General features: G+C 46.9%; 1 protein-coding gene and 1 long non-coding RNA gene across 4 annotated transcripts in view; one reads left to right on the top strand and one right to left on the bottom strand.

The window, feature by feature from the left end:
- Positions 1-15,719, bottom strand: part of LOC142818737 (uncharacterized) — a 132,629-nt gene that overhangs the window by 65,709 nt on the left and 51,201 nt on the right. The gene's annotated exons all lie outside the window — the stretch shown is intronic.
- MYOT (myotilin) overlaps positions 1-15,719 on the top strand; it is a 62,296-nt gene that overhangs the window by 3,839 nt on the left and 42,738 nt on the right. The window contains exons 2-3 of one of the 3 annotated variants that reach the window (XM_089769473.1): positions 12,621-12,683; positions 12,771-12,882. In XM_089769473.1, the coding sequence (XP_089625599.1) occupies positions 12,868-12,882 (15 nt within the window). In that variant the 5' untranslated portion in view covers positions 12,621-12,683; positions 12,771-12,867. Of the gene's footprint in view, positions 1-12,620; positions 12,684-12,770; positions 12,883-15,719 lie in introns of those variants that run through there. The other 2 variants (XM_089769478.1, XM_089769472.1) reach the window with 2 other exon arrangements.

Here is a 15,719-nt window from a genome sequence, read left to right as displayed (position 1 = left end):
ATTTTCCAGGACAGTCCCAAATTTAAATACTCTGTCCCGGTGTCCCCATCAAGTAGTAAAATGTCCCGGAAAGCCCTGCCAGATCCGGCTTGTGGAGAGGAAGCAAGCTAGATATGGCTCGGTGCACCACCATTTCCCTTCCTCCGGCTGGCAGAGCCCAGCAGAGACCCACCCCCTCACACGGCACAGCAGCAACAGTCTCCCCACTTCCCCATAGAGCACGTAGGCAGCTCCCTTGGCACTTTGCCGGTGGGCAGCCAGGGTGGTTTCGGTGGCGCGCGATTTCTGGAGCATTCCCCGAGTTTCAGAGCGCTGCCATCCAGCAAGCCCCTGCCACCCCCTGCCCTCCCACTGCACGCCACACAGTCCCCTCTCATGCCCCTCAGGACTGCTGTGGTGTGGGATCCCTGGTCTGGCTTCACTGCTGCCGCCTACATCTCCAGATGGCTGCTTGTTCTTTGTTACAGTGGCCGCCGCTGCCCGGGATGGTAGGGGTGTCTGTGTCCGAGGCAAAACCCACCAGAGCCACTCCCAGACCTCAGTGCCTTAGAGCTACCGCCTGAGCCCTGGAAGGGACTGCACGGAGCCCAGCTGGGGCGCTGTGGGGCGTGGGGCACTTGGCCTCAGCAAGTGTGCTCTCGAGGGATAAAATGGTGTCCTTGGCCTCTGTTTGTCAGAGGCTGGAGAGGGATGGCAGGAGACAAATCGCTTGATCATTGTCTTCGGTCCACCCTCTCTGGGGCACCTGGTGCTGGCAACTGTCAGTAGACAGGATATTGGGCTAAATGGACCTTTGATCTGACCCAGTACGGCCGTTCTTATGTTCATTCTCTCTACCCACCTCTCCCCACCCCTCTGGGGGAACAGCAGTGCACGGAGCTGCTTGCTCTGATGCTCTCCGTGAGCCAGGTCTGATGGGGAAAGTTGGGGCTTTCTTCAGCTGCCTCCACCCCCTACATCCTCCAAGCAAGAAGCCAGAGCTGGTGGTGTAGCTTTGAAGTTGCTTGGGCTCTCCACTGTGTGGGGGAAGGGCTAAGCTACCTCCCCCTCCCCAACCCTCCGGGGGAATGGCAGTGCACCGTCCAGAAGCTTTCCCTGCTGCAAGGGGGTGCAAAGCCAAGAAAGCATCCCCCCTCATGTCCAGACCCCCACACTCCTATCCTCCACATTCACTCCCCTCCTCCCTGCCCCCAATAGCCTGCACCCCTAGCTTGCTCCTCCCTCCTGGCCAGACTCTGCACTTTCCCTTGCTCCTGCACCCTCCCTCCTGGCCAGACACCTACCCTCACCCTGCTCCTGCATCCACTGTTGCTCCAGCACCCTCCCTGCTGGCCAGACACTCTACTCCCAGCCTGCTTCTGCGCCCTACCTCCCACCCAACCCTCGAAACCTCTCCCCCTTCTGCACCCCACCTCCCACCCAGATCCTGCACCACATCCCTATCCCACTTGCCAGCAGCCCTGTCCCGCACACTGAATCCCTCATTTTTGTTCCTACCCCAGAGTCTAAAAGGGTCCATAAAAATCCACTAACTCCAGGACCCCAGAATAGTAAATCTGTCCTATGGGAAGCCCTGAACCTTAGTCCTCCCTGTCTCTTCCCATTGCCCTGTGGGGCTGGAGTGTCAGAGGAGTGAGGTGTCTCAATTGGGGGCCACATCAGTGAGAGTTGGGGAGTTTTGATGGAGTTTTTTGCTTCTCACTTGTATGGTCCCCAATAGTTTCTGTGGGTCAGTGGTCCCTGACCCCAAAAAGGTTCCCCACCTCTGCCATAAGAAAACATGGGAACCTTTTGTATTGGACTTAAATTAAATATTTTATTTTATTTAAAACGATGCTTGATACATTAACATGAGTAAGGGTGTGTCTAGACTACAGGGTTTTGTCGACAAAAGTGGACTTTTGTCGACAAAACTATACCTGCATCTACACTACCACCGCGTTCTGTCGACAGTAAGTCAACAGAACGCGGCAGTTTTGTCAACGGCGGTAAACCTCATTCTACGAGGAATAACGCCTTTTGTTGACAGAGCTCTGTCGAGAAAAGGCGCTATTGCATCCACACTGTGCTTTTACAAAAGAGAGCGTCTACACTTTGTCAAAAAAGCGACTTGCTTTTTCGACAGAACTGGTTGTAGTCTAGATGCTCTTTTTCGACAGTATCTGTCAACAAAGCCTCTGTTGACAAAAGCCTGTAGTCTAGATGTACCCTAAGTTAAAGCACTTAGTCTGTTTAATAATTTAAATTAAACCATTCTCTTCAGCTGCATTACTAGCAAAATGGCTTGGGCGCAATTATATAATTAACAGCGTGTTTTCATTAGCAATTGGTGATCCATGGGAAGGTTTACATTGTGCCAGGTGGTCCACAAGCCAAAAAAATTGAGAACCACTGAAAGAGAAGCACCTCCGGCCTCTCCCTCACCTTCCCTCCCTGGAGACTGCCCTGGGCTTCCTGCTGCTCCACAAGAACCCACAGAGAGATCGGGTCTGTTACCATGGCAGTGAAGTCACCATGTCAACTCTTCCTCATCCAAGCAGTTGATGATTTTAACAGCATGTTAAGATGCCAGGTGAAAACGTTTGGCGCAGCCACAGGGAGGTAGGGTGTATCGTCTCTCTACAGAGAGGGTTGTCATGACTTGTGTGTCTGGTGAACAAGCCCTTTGTGAGCTCTGTGAAGAGGTGAGATGTTTTAACTTCCAGTTTCAAGGGATCTGCTTTTCTGTCTTTGGGCTGCACATTACCTAGACCTGAATGGAGTTAGCTGTGACAATGCATGTCTGAGTTATTCTGACACACAAAGTGAAACCTGTGGTAAGACCCCACCTCCAGTGATGGAAAGTGGTGGCTTTTACCAGCAGTGGGGCTTTTACGGATTGGTCCCTTATATTTTTGAAGGGTGACTAAATGTTAACTAGATCTTCTTGGGTAATGTCAACAGACTGCTTTGGGCCCAACCCTAGCTTAAAGTTTAAATTGGATCAGGTCCTTTGTAAATAGGTTGGGAAGTGGTCTCATTTGGCAATTATCATTAGATAATTATTTACATAATATAGGCATTGCTGTCATGGTATTGACATCTACATTTCGTGGGGCTTCCCATGGCAGGTGGAGAGGGCCCAATGGGTCAGGAGGCATGGAGAACAGTGTCAGGGATGTGCCTAATGTGTCCCCATTTTTGGTTCAGAAAATACAGTCACCGTAATCAGTAGCTAAGTGATTATCAGAAAATGGGTGGTTTCCAGCAATCTGCCATGGAGGCACAACCATACTCAGAACCCTGGGAGCATACCACCAGAACTAAAAATCTATTCATTTTCATTCCTAGCTGTGCTATGTTCACTGTATATTTAAGCTTTTTCAAATGAAAGGTCCCTAAGGATAATGTCTACCAGGTTGTGCACACTCCACTAGGGGGCTCCATAGCAGCACCCAGGCGATTTCGGGACAGGCACTTATATTCTATTAACGGTCTCAGGAGAAAGGTTCCAAAGTGGATAACTAGGTAGTGCACAGTGGAGTTCTCCACCACAAACTGTGTCTTGGGACCTCTTCCGCAGTCACTGCACCCCTCCAACGGGATGTGCAATGGATCTAGATTGTCACATCTACGTCCCTCCCTTCTCTGACCCATCACAAAACCAGTGCTTCCACTCTACATTGTGTGTCTATCCACAGCAGAGTGATATTGTGCCCCATGCTCCAGTATCTCACCGGCTTCACCCACATACTGGTGTGCATTATGTACACACACACGCAGAATTTACCTCTCATGAGAATTTAAGAGGTTAATTATAATCAATTAATTATAAGCTATATTTATTCTAGGGTATGGCTTCTATTGTACAGAGCACCACTCTGTTCAAAGCCACTGATCATCTCTTTATTGGTATTTAAATAGTCCATTCCCAATAACAGTATTGTGTATTTTTGAGAGATGTTGCAACTCTGCATAGTGAAGGCATCCAAGGAGTCTCTATTTGAGAGTTAGGGAGTTTTATTCTTCCCTTGGTAATATGGACGTGAACTCCTTGTGGAGTTCCACACACACAGAGAGTGAAGAATTGATCCCTAAGTAAATATGTTATGGCAGAACATAGAACTAAAGGTCCTGTAGCCTTAACAGACAACGGTAAAGGACCCCTTGAAATACTCCGAGGTTTTTCAGGCTCTGAAGTGTATGTGTGTATATATATATATATATATATATATATATATATATATATATTGTTTAATCAACTTTTTTAACAGTGCCTTTGAATATTAGCTTCAGAGGGGTAAGAGAGTTAGTCTGTAGCTGGAAAAAACTTAAACAAATAGTTTAGCAGCATCTTAAAGACTAACAAAACATGTAGATGGTATCATGAGCTTTCGTGGGCACAACCCACCTCTTCAGATGAATGGAGTTATTAAAGGTTTTGGAACTGGACCTTTAATAACTCCATTCATCTGAAGAAGTGGGTTGTACCCACGAAAGCTCATCATACCATCAACATGTTTTGCTAGTCTTTAATGTGCTGCTAGACTATTCATCATTTATTACTTTTTTTTTTTTTTTTAATATTAGATCAGTTTCAGGTGAGCAAACTAGACCCAATATGTTTATCTAGGCAGAATTTTTCAGCTACTGAAAGTGCTACAGTAACAGCAGCAATAATCACTGGTAGTGTTGCTGCTAACAAAAAAAAAACTCACTCTCTCGTTCTATTTCTTTCTTCTCAGTTTGTTCCTTCTTTCTTGCAATACACTCCCAGGCTAACGTAGCCAGTTAATATACCAAAACTTTGTTCTAAGTAAATGAAAAAAAATTAAAGGCTGGAATCAAATTTAGACAAGTGGCTGTAATAAACACATACATAGTTATACTTAACTGTTATGTAAATGCTTTACACCTGCAAAGTCTCATGCAAACAAACATTCATGAAATCCCTGACCAAGAGGATGGCAATAAAAGTGAGCAACACGCGTTTAAATAATTCTATGAAAGAGAAATTATTTGAGTCAATGTTAACTCTTTTTAGGGTTCAAAGTTACCCTCATCCTTCCCATTAATCAAAGTCATTTCATAACCTGCAGAAGAATGCCTGGTCTAATCCAATCACGTCAGGTTTCTGAGGAGGACCTCCCCCCCCAAAATCAATTTAATTTTCAGCCTCCTTAGAAACTCTCCACAATCAACTAACTGACAATCGAGCCACCTACAACAGAAAAATTGAGACTAGAAAAGTCACACCTGGAATGGTCACAGTTCACTAACCAATTTAACCTTGAGATACCAAAAATTTGACCCAAGATAGTATTTTCCATACCATCCTGCCCTTGCTAATCACCATCCTTTACGCTAGTAAAAATTCTAGTAATTATAGTCAGAACACTGCATAAAGCAAAATTATATTTAGATTTTTGTAAAAAAAGAACCTCAAATATAAATTCCAAGAATTCAGACAGCTTCTAGCTCTGGTTTTCCAGAGTTAATTGAAGATTATGCAGTAAATCAACTCTTAAGTTTATTTAAAAATCACAAGACATATTAATACAATAAAAATGATCATGAACATCTGAACCTGCCTTACCTCTAAAACTGTAGGGTTAAAAAGATACTTCCTCCCACCAACCCATTTTTATAATGTGGTTTATTTCAGATCCGTCAGATGCTCACTTTGTTTCTAAAACACATTTAATGGGCTTTCCACTTTTCAACATCTGTCAAAGCGTTCCATGCATCTTTAATATTTTCCTAACCCCTTGCATTATATTTGCGCCAGTACTGGCTGTAGCATAATTCTGCAGACGTGTCAACTATTCAGGCAATGCTAGAATGTCGTCATCATTGTTTGTGTCCCCAGCATGATTGGTATGTACCTTGTAATCATTCTGGTGTTGGGTTGCAAAGGTCCCCAACTCTTCATTTGGCCGAGTCTAATTCTGTCCTCTTCACAAAGATCTAGTTACATTAAGTAAAGGTTGCCATTTACGTGGAACACTGAGGTTGCTAAAATGACTCACCAAGGTAAAATGCATGCTATTTAGTCGTTCAAGGACGTAAGCCGTACAATGCTGAAGTTAATGCTAACTCCGCTTAGAAACTCTTGATCTCCATTAATGCAAAAGATTTAAGAAAGGAGGCACCCATTTGATTTCTCAGCATCTTGCTTAGAGCTTCCAGTGCTGCTCTGTATCCCAGCACTGGAAGAGATGCCCAAGCATTTTGGTTTTTAAAATCTGGTTTCAAGTTATAACTATTTTTTGTGGGTCTGGCGTGGAGAAAAAAAATGGTTCCATCAGACTGCAACTTTCCAGCTGGATATTAGGTCTGGTTGATTTCCTCTGTCTAACCTTTTTGTTGCTATGTGACAGATTTTGGGCCAGACAGTTTTGAGTAAAAAATATACAAACAGATGAGTTTTGGTGGTACTCAGATAATAATGGCTTTGATTGATACAACTCACAGTGAGGTTCATCATCATGTGACATCCCTGCTTCATCAAACTGGTCAGAGCAACTGAATGTAGAATTCTACATCAGCAGAGGCAGCATCAACATCAGAGCCAGAACATGTGGTCAGAAGAGTTGCCAACACTCATGATTTTGTCATGAATCTCATGATTACTATTCATGCAGATTCAGACTAACACGGCTACCTCTCTGATACATGATTACTATTGTTTTCCTTAAAGTTCCAGCTCCTAGAGTCAAGTGGATATGAGGTGATTTCAGCCTCCATTCTTAAAGAAAAAAAAAAGCAAGATTCTAGCCCTTATGGTGATGGAGAAAGCTTCAAATTGTGACTTCAGTGCATCCTAAAGTCTCAAAATACAGAAGGCAAATAAAAAGAACACCAAGTCTATTATTTTTACATAATCTCATGATTTTTGGTGAACCTGGCTTCTGATTTTTTAACATTGGGGGTTGGCAATACTGAGAGCAAAAAACAAGGAGGAATCCCGTGGCACTTGAAAGACTAACAATTTTATTATTACATAAGCTTTCATGAGTTTCAACTTACAAAAGCTTATGCCACAATAAAATGGTGAGTCCTTAAGGTACCACCGGATTCCTTAGTAATAAAGAGGTAGCTGTGTTAGTCTGATCTTGCTAAAACAAAAGGAAAAATTATGTAGCACTTTAAAGACTAAAGCTTTAAACACGAATGGTCATCACCTATTAAACCATCTTGTTAGTCTTTAAAGTGCTACATAGTTTTTCCTTTTGTTTTAACCGGATTCCTTGTAGGTTTTGCTGAAACAGACTAACACAGCTACCTCTGAAACCTAAATACTGATAGTGTCACAGTCACATTACACTCAATCCACATCCACCATCACATTCAGAAAACAAGATGGATTTCTTCGGGGGCAGGGGGAAAACTGTCTTTTCCCTAAGGTAGGCTGTTAGAGACATTCAAAAAATCACCCACAAGCAGCCAATTTGCATTGCTGAGAATCCCACTGAGCATCAGTTGGATGCATGTAGAAGCAAACTTGAGGAAGCACATTTCCTAGGAATTCCACCAGGAGGGCAAGGTATTTCTGCTCTGTAGTGAAAGCCCAGAGCGCTTCTTCACTTCGTCAGCTAAAAATCAGTTTGTGCTTTAAAAACAGAAACCCTTGTTTAAGTATGGTCAAAATTTGAAGAACCAAAATCCATATTTAGGTCCAGAATCAGGAAAGCGCTTAAGCATGTGCCTACTGGGGATGTTTTCCAGAGTTGGGATGACAGGCTCCTAGTTTGCTGAGTGTTCTCAGCTTAACTTCAGCGGAAGCCACAATTCCAATGTAGCTGCACCACCACAGTGCATCTGATGAAGATGCTGTATGTGACCAGGAGAGAGAGAGCTCCCATCTATATCTATATATTTAAAAAAAAAATACCACACCATCACCTCTGCGAGCAGGATATGCTATTTTAGCAGGAGACACTCTTCCATTGACATAGCTCCGTGCACGTAAACACTTGCATCCGTAGCTTATGTCACTCACACCGCTGAGTAACATAAGTTTTGACGACACTGGCAATAGTATAGAAATAGCCTGAGTATAAACACCTTCTACAGCATTTTTCATCAGTAGCTCTCAGAGCATGGCACAAAAGGAGGTAAGTATCACTATCCCATTTTATTGATAGAGAAACTGAGGCACAGGGATGTGACCTGATTTGCTCAAGGTCAGCCAGCAGGCCAATGACAGAGCTGGACTAGAAGCCAGGTCTCTCCAAGTGCCAATCCACCATGCTACCCACTAGGCTGCACTGAAAGCTAAAGGCCCACCCAAGTTTGAGAATGCTGACCTTTGCCTTTTCCCATGATCATTTCTGTACAGAATACTAACAAGCCTGCAAAGGCGATCCAGTGGAGGTGAATTCTGCTTAAGAGAATAGGGTGAATGGACTTTAATGAGACAACTGAATTTTTGGCCAACAGGAGCATTTGCAATGCAGGCGACATGTCACCAGACACAAACTGAGCAGGAAACCAGGATGTTATGAATCAGAAGGACTTGGATAGGAGGCGAGGTTCTAATGTAAGCAAAAGATGTCTACATTCACATAGGGGCATATATGCAAGTTGTAGAACTGGGACCACTACTTTCCAAACTACAGTGTGACTTTTATCATGGTTGGGAGCGTGACAGAAGTGATCAGGGAAACTATTAACTGCAGCTTTGTTAGCGGAATAGAAAGAGCAAATCACTCATGTTCCCAAAGCCTGACCTGTAACAGTCTGGCTCTTCTATCACTCCATGTATTCTTGCTAGCATGCACCAACATCTCTACCATTTGTACACATGATAGTCCATATCTGTGCTATAGGTTGGCCCACCGGGCCTGGGATTGTACAATTGGAATGATTGCAAGTCATGGGACTGTGAGGACCTTCCTTCTTATCCCATGACTGCCTGCTTTGCTTAAGAGTACAGCCGGTCCCCAAGTTATGAACGAGTTACGGACCAAACACTTGGCCGTAACTCAAAGTGTTCGTAACTCGGATCCCATAGGGTTACACACGACCGCGCTGTTCGTAAGCGCGGATCACATTCGTAACTTGGGGACCGCATTTACGACCGCTTTGGTCGTAAGTGCGGATGGTCGTAAGTGGAGGTGGTCGTAAGTCGGAGACCAGCTGTATTCAGTGAGGGACCTTGTGAAAGGCTTTCTGAAAGACTAAGTATACCACATTCTTGAACCCTCATGGTTATTGGCTCTTCCTCACCCCTGCAAAGAAGTCTAATAGATGAGGCACGATTTCTTTTTATGAAAGTCAAGTTAACTCTTCTCCAACCTATCCCATTCATTGATGTGTCTGAATTCCTTTTTTTTTACTATACTTCCAATCAATTTGCTCGGTGCTGAAGTTTGATTTTATAGCCTGTAATTGCTATGATCAAATCTGGAGAGTAAAAAAAAAAAATCTGCATCACATTAGCCATTCATCTGGTACAGAGGTAGATTTAAGCAATTGGCTACATACAACTGTTCCTAGTAAAGCAATTTCATCTTTGAGTTCCTTCAGAACTCTTCGGTGAATACCATCTGGGCTTGCCATTTATTAGTGTTTTACACACTGTTTTTACCGGTACAACTATTCTGTTTTGGTGTGTGATTTTTTTGTTTGTTTGTTTAATATTTATGCAACCCCTGCAGTAGATACAGTTATACTGGAATAAGAAGCTTTCTGCCAGGATATCTTATTCCCCTTCTGTGGGAATAAGAGCCTTCATACTGGTATAACTTTGGGAAGTCACACTACTTGTAACTCTACCAGTATAGTTACAACAGTGTAACTTCTGTACTGTTCAATGTAAGGACTCATCTACATGTAAAATATTTCTGCTTTCTATGCCCACGGCTCTCCCCTCACTCCATGACTGGAACCCCAAGACACCCTTCCCCCAATAGGAAGAGACCCAGGCTAGCCAAAGCCTCGAGGGGAAGAACCCCAGCCCAGCCGCAGCTATGCCACCTCCCCACCCCAGACCTCAAGGAAGCTGAGTAGCATATACCACTGTCTCAGTTACCCAAAACCTGAATAAGGCCTAATAAAACAAAAATTTCCTCCACCAATCATGGCTGAGCCTACCCATGGCTATTATACCCACCACCCACAAACTCATTAAAGGTAACATAAGTCATAGCACACGCATTTCTTTCATAATAAGTAGCCTTCTCTCTCATCTTAGGGCAGGGATGGGCAACCAAGACTAATGAAACGGGGAGTGGCCTCCTCTGCCTCAGTGGGCCGCAAGATTGAAATTCAGTGATGGGCAACCTGCAAGCCATATGTGGCTCTTTATAAGCCCATACAGAGGAATTTCTAGGGAGGAGGGAGGGTGTTTTTGTAAATGTGGACCGCAATTTTTTTAAAATATAAAGGAGTTAAAAATAGTCATGCAATTAATGTGCATGAGAGAGGTTAATGAAAAATTTGAGTGGAAAGAGTGATTGGTAAAGTGATTTGGTTATACTAAAAGGCTGTGTCTACATTGGCACCCCTTTCCTCAGGCTCCATGCCAGTCCAAGGCACTGCCTCCCGCTGCTCCCATTGGCTAGGTTCTGGCCAATAGGAGCAATGGGGAAATCCTCCAGGCAGAGCGTCCGATCACTCCTGTTCCTCCCGGCCACACCCACCCCGGCGTACAGGCCTGCATTAGGCTTCCGCCTGTGACCAGCCCACGCACCCTGTCTTGGCTCCCTTCCCCCACACCTCTCATGTACTGGGGCACTGGAACTCTACACTTACCTACCCCTCCCTCTCCCTCCCAGCACTTTCAGAGCCCCATGAATCACCTGATTTGTGTTCTGTCTCCACACTTCCCCCACCCTCCCAGAACATAATTGCTGCAAAGAGGGGAAAGAGAGGGCATGCAGGGTACCCACCACTCTCAGAGAGAGCTTTAAGAAGGTTGGTCTGGTAGTTAAAGCCAAGGACTGAGTCAGGAACCCTGGATTCATTCTCATGTGTTTTTTCTGACTGTGGTTCAAAGCAGGTAGCATGACTGATCACAGAAGTGGGAAAAGCAGGCACTGCCAGTGTTCAAATCTGACTTTGAACTTCTGGGCAAGTATCTTAATCGTGCCTCAGTTAAGATGTCTCTTTTTTTAAATAAAGAGAGGGAGAGCGGGGAGGAGTACAAGGAAACAATATTGGTCACATTTCAGCAGCGATCTCAGCCAGCAATAACAAGAATTAGAAACCTAACCCCACTGAAAGCCAAGTCTGCCCCACACACCCAATTTCTCAGTCCATCCCTCCAAATATCTCTCTCCACTATGTTCTCCAAAAGAGTCAAACAGAAGGCCCGTTTTTCTCCCCAGATGTGTCTGAGTATAGTTTCCCCCTAGTGGCTGGTAAGCGGACCTAGAAAAAACACAAAAAAGTGTATTCTAATAACTATTTTTATTCACAGAACCTGCTGTTTAACCTGCTGCTTAATAAAATGTCAGTAGAAAAGCAAGTGAAAACCTAAGCCCTTAACATACTCAGAAAAAAAAATAGATGTCTCAAGTATAATTTACAGCATTCCAGCAGTTATTATAACCATCAGTGCACTGCTCTGATTAGTCTCCAGGTAAAAGATTTGAGAGACAAGGAAAACCATAGAAACTATGGAGGCCAGCCAACTATTTTTTTTATTGTTATGAGCCACAATAATAACGAGGAGTCCCACCCTTGCTTCTAATACTCCTGAACTGTGTGGGTGTTTGGAATGCAAACACAGGTCCAGATCCAAGTTTCACACATCTTCTGTCTTTACAAAGAAGCCACAAAAAAACCCCTAAACCCCAGCCCTCCTGAGAGGTGGAAATGGATTGGAGTGGTATCTGACTTGTATAGAAATGGGCACATCAGTGCAGATATATAGATATATACAGGCAGTCCCCGAGTTACGCGGATCCGACTTATGTCGGATCAGCACTTACGAACGGGGCTCTCTCGCCCCGGAGCTCACAGGCAGCGGGACCGCCCAGAGCGCAGCAGTCCCGCCACCTCGACCTCCGGGGCGAGAAAAGCTGCTCCAGGTGCCCCTGGTCTGCTGGGGACCGTCTCCAGCAGACCAGGGACACCTAGAGCAAAGCCGGGGAGGCGGAGGGGTCCCGCGCCTCTGAGGCTTTGCTCTGGCAAAGCCGGGGAGGCGCGGGACTCCGCCGCCGCTGCGGCTTTGCTCCCGGTGTCCCTGGTCTGCTGGGGGGGGAGGGGGCGCAGCTAGTGCGCCCCCCCCAGCAGACCAGGCTTTTGTTGTGGACCCTGGGGTAGAGCAGCTGGGGTGCTGCCGGGTTGCTCCTGCAGGGACCTACCTGGCAGCCCAACTGTTCTGTCCCAGGCTCGAGATTCAGCCGCTGTTGAAACTGATCAGTGTCTGATTCCAGGAAGCTGGGAGCAGAGCAATTCTGCCTCCAGCTTCCTGTAGTCAGCCCCTGGTCAGTTTCAGCAGCAGCGGCTGAATCTGGAGCCAGTTCCAACTTACATACAAATTCAACTTAAGAACAAACCTATAGTCCCTATCTTGTACGTAACCCGGGGACTGCCTGTATTGGCTTACTGTGTTCAGAACTTAGCCACCATTTTGCCAAGGGACAAGAAGGCAGCTCTAAAAACAGTTGATTTATATTTCTTTCCTGTAGGTTTAGAAAGAAACCTGAAAGCAGTTCCTCCCTGCTGGTCTCTGTGGAGTTTCTGTTGTCCCCGTAAGTGTAGAAGAGGTTGGTGATTCAAGTACATTCAGCCTTTAAAAGTCTATTTCTCCACTTAACCATGTTTATTTTTTCCATTAGGAAGAAACAGAAAGCAACCTTTCTCTCACAGACTTTTGGTTCCTCTAGGAGCGATACTGCACAATCGAGTTACTCCACTTTAATTCCACCCGTATCTATGGACCCTCAAAGAGTAGGTTACACATTTGTTATTTTATGTACATTATTTTTAAAGTAATGTAAGGGCCAGATCTTGAGCCCATTAAAGCCAATGGCAAATAACCTTCATGGGGAGAGGGTTCTTTATTTGTTCTGCTGCCTTAGAACATTTACCAGTTGTATTTTCTAAAGGGAATCTAAATAAATTGATGGGGGCCTAGAAATAGCAGAGTGGCCGCCACATAGCTTAACCATTTGTCATACTCCTCCAAAGAGGCATTTCAGAAAGGACAGTTGGTTTAGAGCAGCTACTAGCTCCAGAGCTAGGGAATTCAAAACATCCATGGGACTGGATTCCCATTAAACCAGGGTGGGGGAAATGACAAAGAGCTGGGCTACAGCAAACACACACATTTCAGCTGTGCATCAGCAATTCCAACACTCATTTCCCAGAGATCGGATGTCAATGGGTAGCTGTGGACATTCAGTATTGGTCACACCGTCTTCTTTCGCACAGTGCGTGTGGGTCAGACATCCAATAGGTCCTAGTCAGAGCAGTCCCGTCTGTTCGGAATGGCCTCCACCGGCCCTGCACTTCCAGGGCCCCACAGCGGCCGCATCAACCGTCTTATGGATGGGATCTGAGGGATTTGCTGTGCCCTCTGGGATTACGTGGGGTGGGGGACCTGGCACGGGGCACAGCAAGGGTTGCCCCCGCCTTCCAGTGGCTAGAACGGGACATCCCCCCCCCCTGCAATCTCCCAACCTGCTGAGATTGTCTTCGCCACGGCAGCAGGAAGCAGAGCGCTCCGGCCCTAGGGCTCTCCGCTTCTTGGTACTGTGGTGAAGTGGGATGTAGTGGGCTGGGGGCTGGGCGGAGGAAAGCAGGGGGCTGGGTTGCTGTGGCTCCCACTGCCATAGTGGGGGGGGGGGAGAGGACCTCTTCTGCTGCCCAATGCCACCCCCCTCCCTCGGTAATCCCCTGGGTCACGTAGCTGGGAGGAGTTGGCTTTGGGCAAGGAGGTGGAATGAGGCGGGGCTTGGAGGCCGGGGTTGAGTGGGAGTAGGGCAGAAGCAGGACAGGGCCTGTGGAGCAAGGGTTGCCCTGCATCTCACCCCTCCCACCCCCCCAGGGACGGCCAGGGTCCCAGTCCTGCCACCTTGGCTCCATCTAAACACTCGGGTCTTATCTACACTTGCAACTTTGTCACGCACAAAGACAAACAAACCCACCCTTTTGGCAACCAAGCCTGGAAAGTGTCCACATTGCCACGCGACAGAAGTCACGGCAAACATCCAGTTTTGGAGACAAAAATTTGTCTCTCCCCCTCCCTTTATTGTGGGCAAGAAACTGCTGGCTGAGGCAGCGCTCTGCCCCTCCCAGCCTGGCACCCTGGGCTTTCTGCAGGCTGCCTGGCAGGTTAGAGAGGCGGACTGGGGAGTCTGGGACTGTCCTAGCCTAGAGCCTCCCTTTCCCCCCCCGCCTCCCCCCGCCACCATCTCAAGCCATACTTACCTTGCTCCCTGGGGGGGATTTTCCCCTCTTTTTGCTGACTAGGAAGCGAGGCAGAGTTCACAGCCTGCTCTTGCTCCCAGCTGTCCAGGGGTGGGAAGAAAAGGAAGGACACAGGCTGTGCAGTTTGCCTTGCTCCCTAGTCAGCAAACAACAAAACAAAACAACCCAACACTCAGCCCATGGGCAGTGGGCATGCTAAGCGGGGAATGACTTTGCTATCCAAACGGCCACTTGGTCCCACCCACACTCTGCCCCCCGAATGCCAACTGCAGGGTAGCCAGATGGTTTAAAAAAAAAAATTTGTCAAGACAAAAAAAAGGGTCGGGGAGAAACCAGGGAAACCAAGGGGGAGGATTCAGGAGGTCGGGCCAAAATGCAGTCGCGGCCCACCCCTAAGACTGGCTCTGTCAGCAGCCCCTTCAAAATGGCAGCCCCAGACACCTGCCCAGCGCGCCCACCCCTAAGACCGGCTCTGCAGGCAGGACCTTTACAGAATCGTAGAGGGGGATGGAGTGTTGCTGCCCCCAGCGCCCATCCTCCTTGTATTCTGGGCCGGGGAGGTTCATGCCCTCCATGTGCTTCGGGGTCAGGGAGGCTCGGGGGTGCACCCACCCTCCTCCCCTGCCTGTGGTGGGGGGCATGCATAGTGTGCTGCCCCGCCTCCCTGGAAGAAAGGGCAGGGTTGGGGGTGTGGCTGGGGCCTTGCCTCTCCTAGTCCTATCTTCACTGACTGCCCATGACTCAGTCACTGGGGTAAGCAGAGCTGTAGCCTCCCTCCCCCCGAAATGTTGGTCTTGCCCCCCCCCCCCCGCACTCCCCCAGCCCTCTGCCCTGAGCCTTCTCCTCATACACCCCAACCTTGACTCCTGCCTTTCCTTCCCCTCCTCTAACTCCTCCACCTATCCCACTCCCTGCCCTGAGCCCGTCATACACCCAAACCACTAAGCAGCTAAAGCTCATAGAAGACCAACATAAGACGTTGAAATGTCTTATCAAGATGCAGAGTGTACACAACCAAAAGGCCTCACTTTCAATATATGCAGAACTCTTCACAGCAACCCTCCCTCTATGCCCCACACACTCATTTTCACAGTCCAGTAACGGTTCTCCCCACCCCAGCATACTCTACCCCCTGTGAAAGCAGTTGTGACTAACAAGTGGACGTTAACACCATTGTGAGGTTTTCCAATAACCCTTATCCTCCTTTATCACCAAACATCTGATTGAAAAACATCAGTAAAAGACAAATGTGATGCAGGTTTCCATGAGTTTATTGTGTGTGAGTCAACTCACACCAATCACTGCGGCCCCTGTGGCAGCTTGTAACACCCCTTGGTTTCAAGGGAATACCTCAC

This window comes from Pelodiscus sinensis, chromosome 16, assembly GCF_052426305.1.
Source record: "Pelodiscus sinensis isolate ZL-2025 chromosome 16, ASM5242630v1, whole genome shotgun sequence".
Classification (NCBI taxonomy): domain Eukaryota; kingdom Metazoa; phylum Chordata; order Testudines; family Trionychidae; genus Pelodiscus; species Pelodiscus sinensis.
This window is presented reverse-complemented; position numbering and strand designations above follow the sequence as displayed.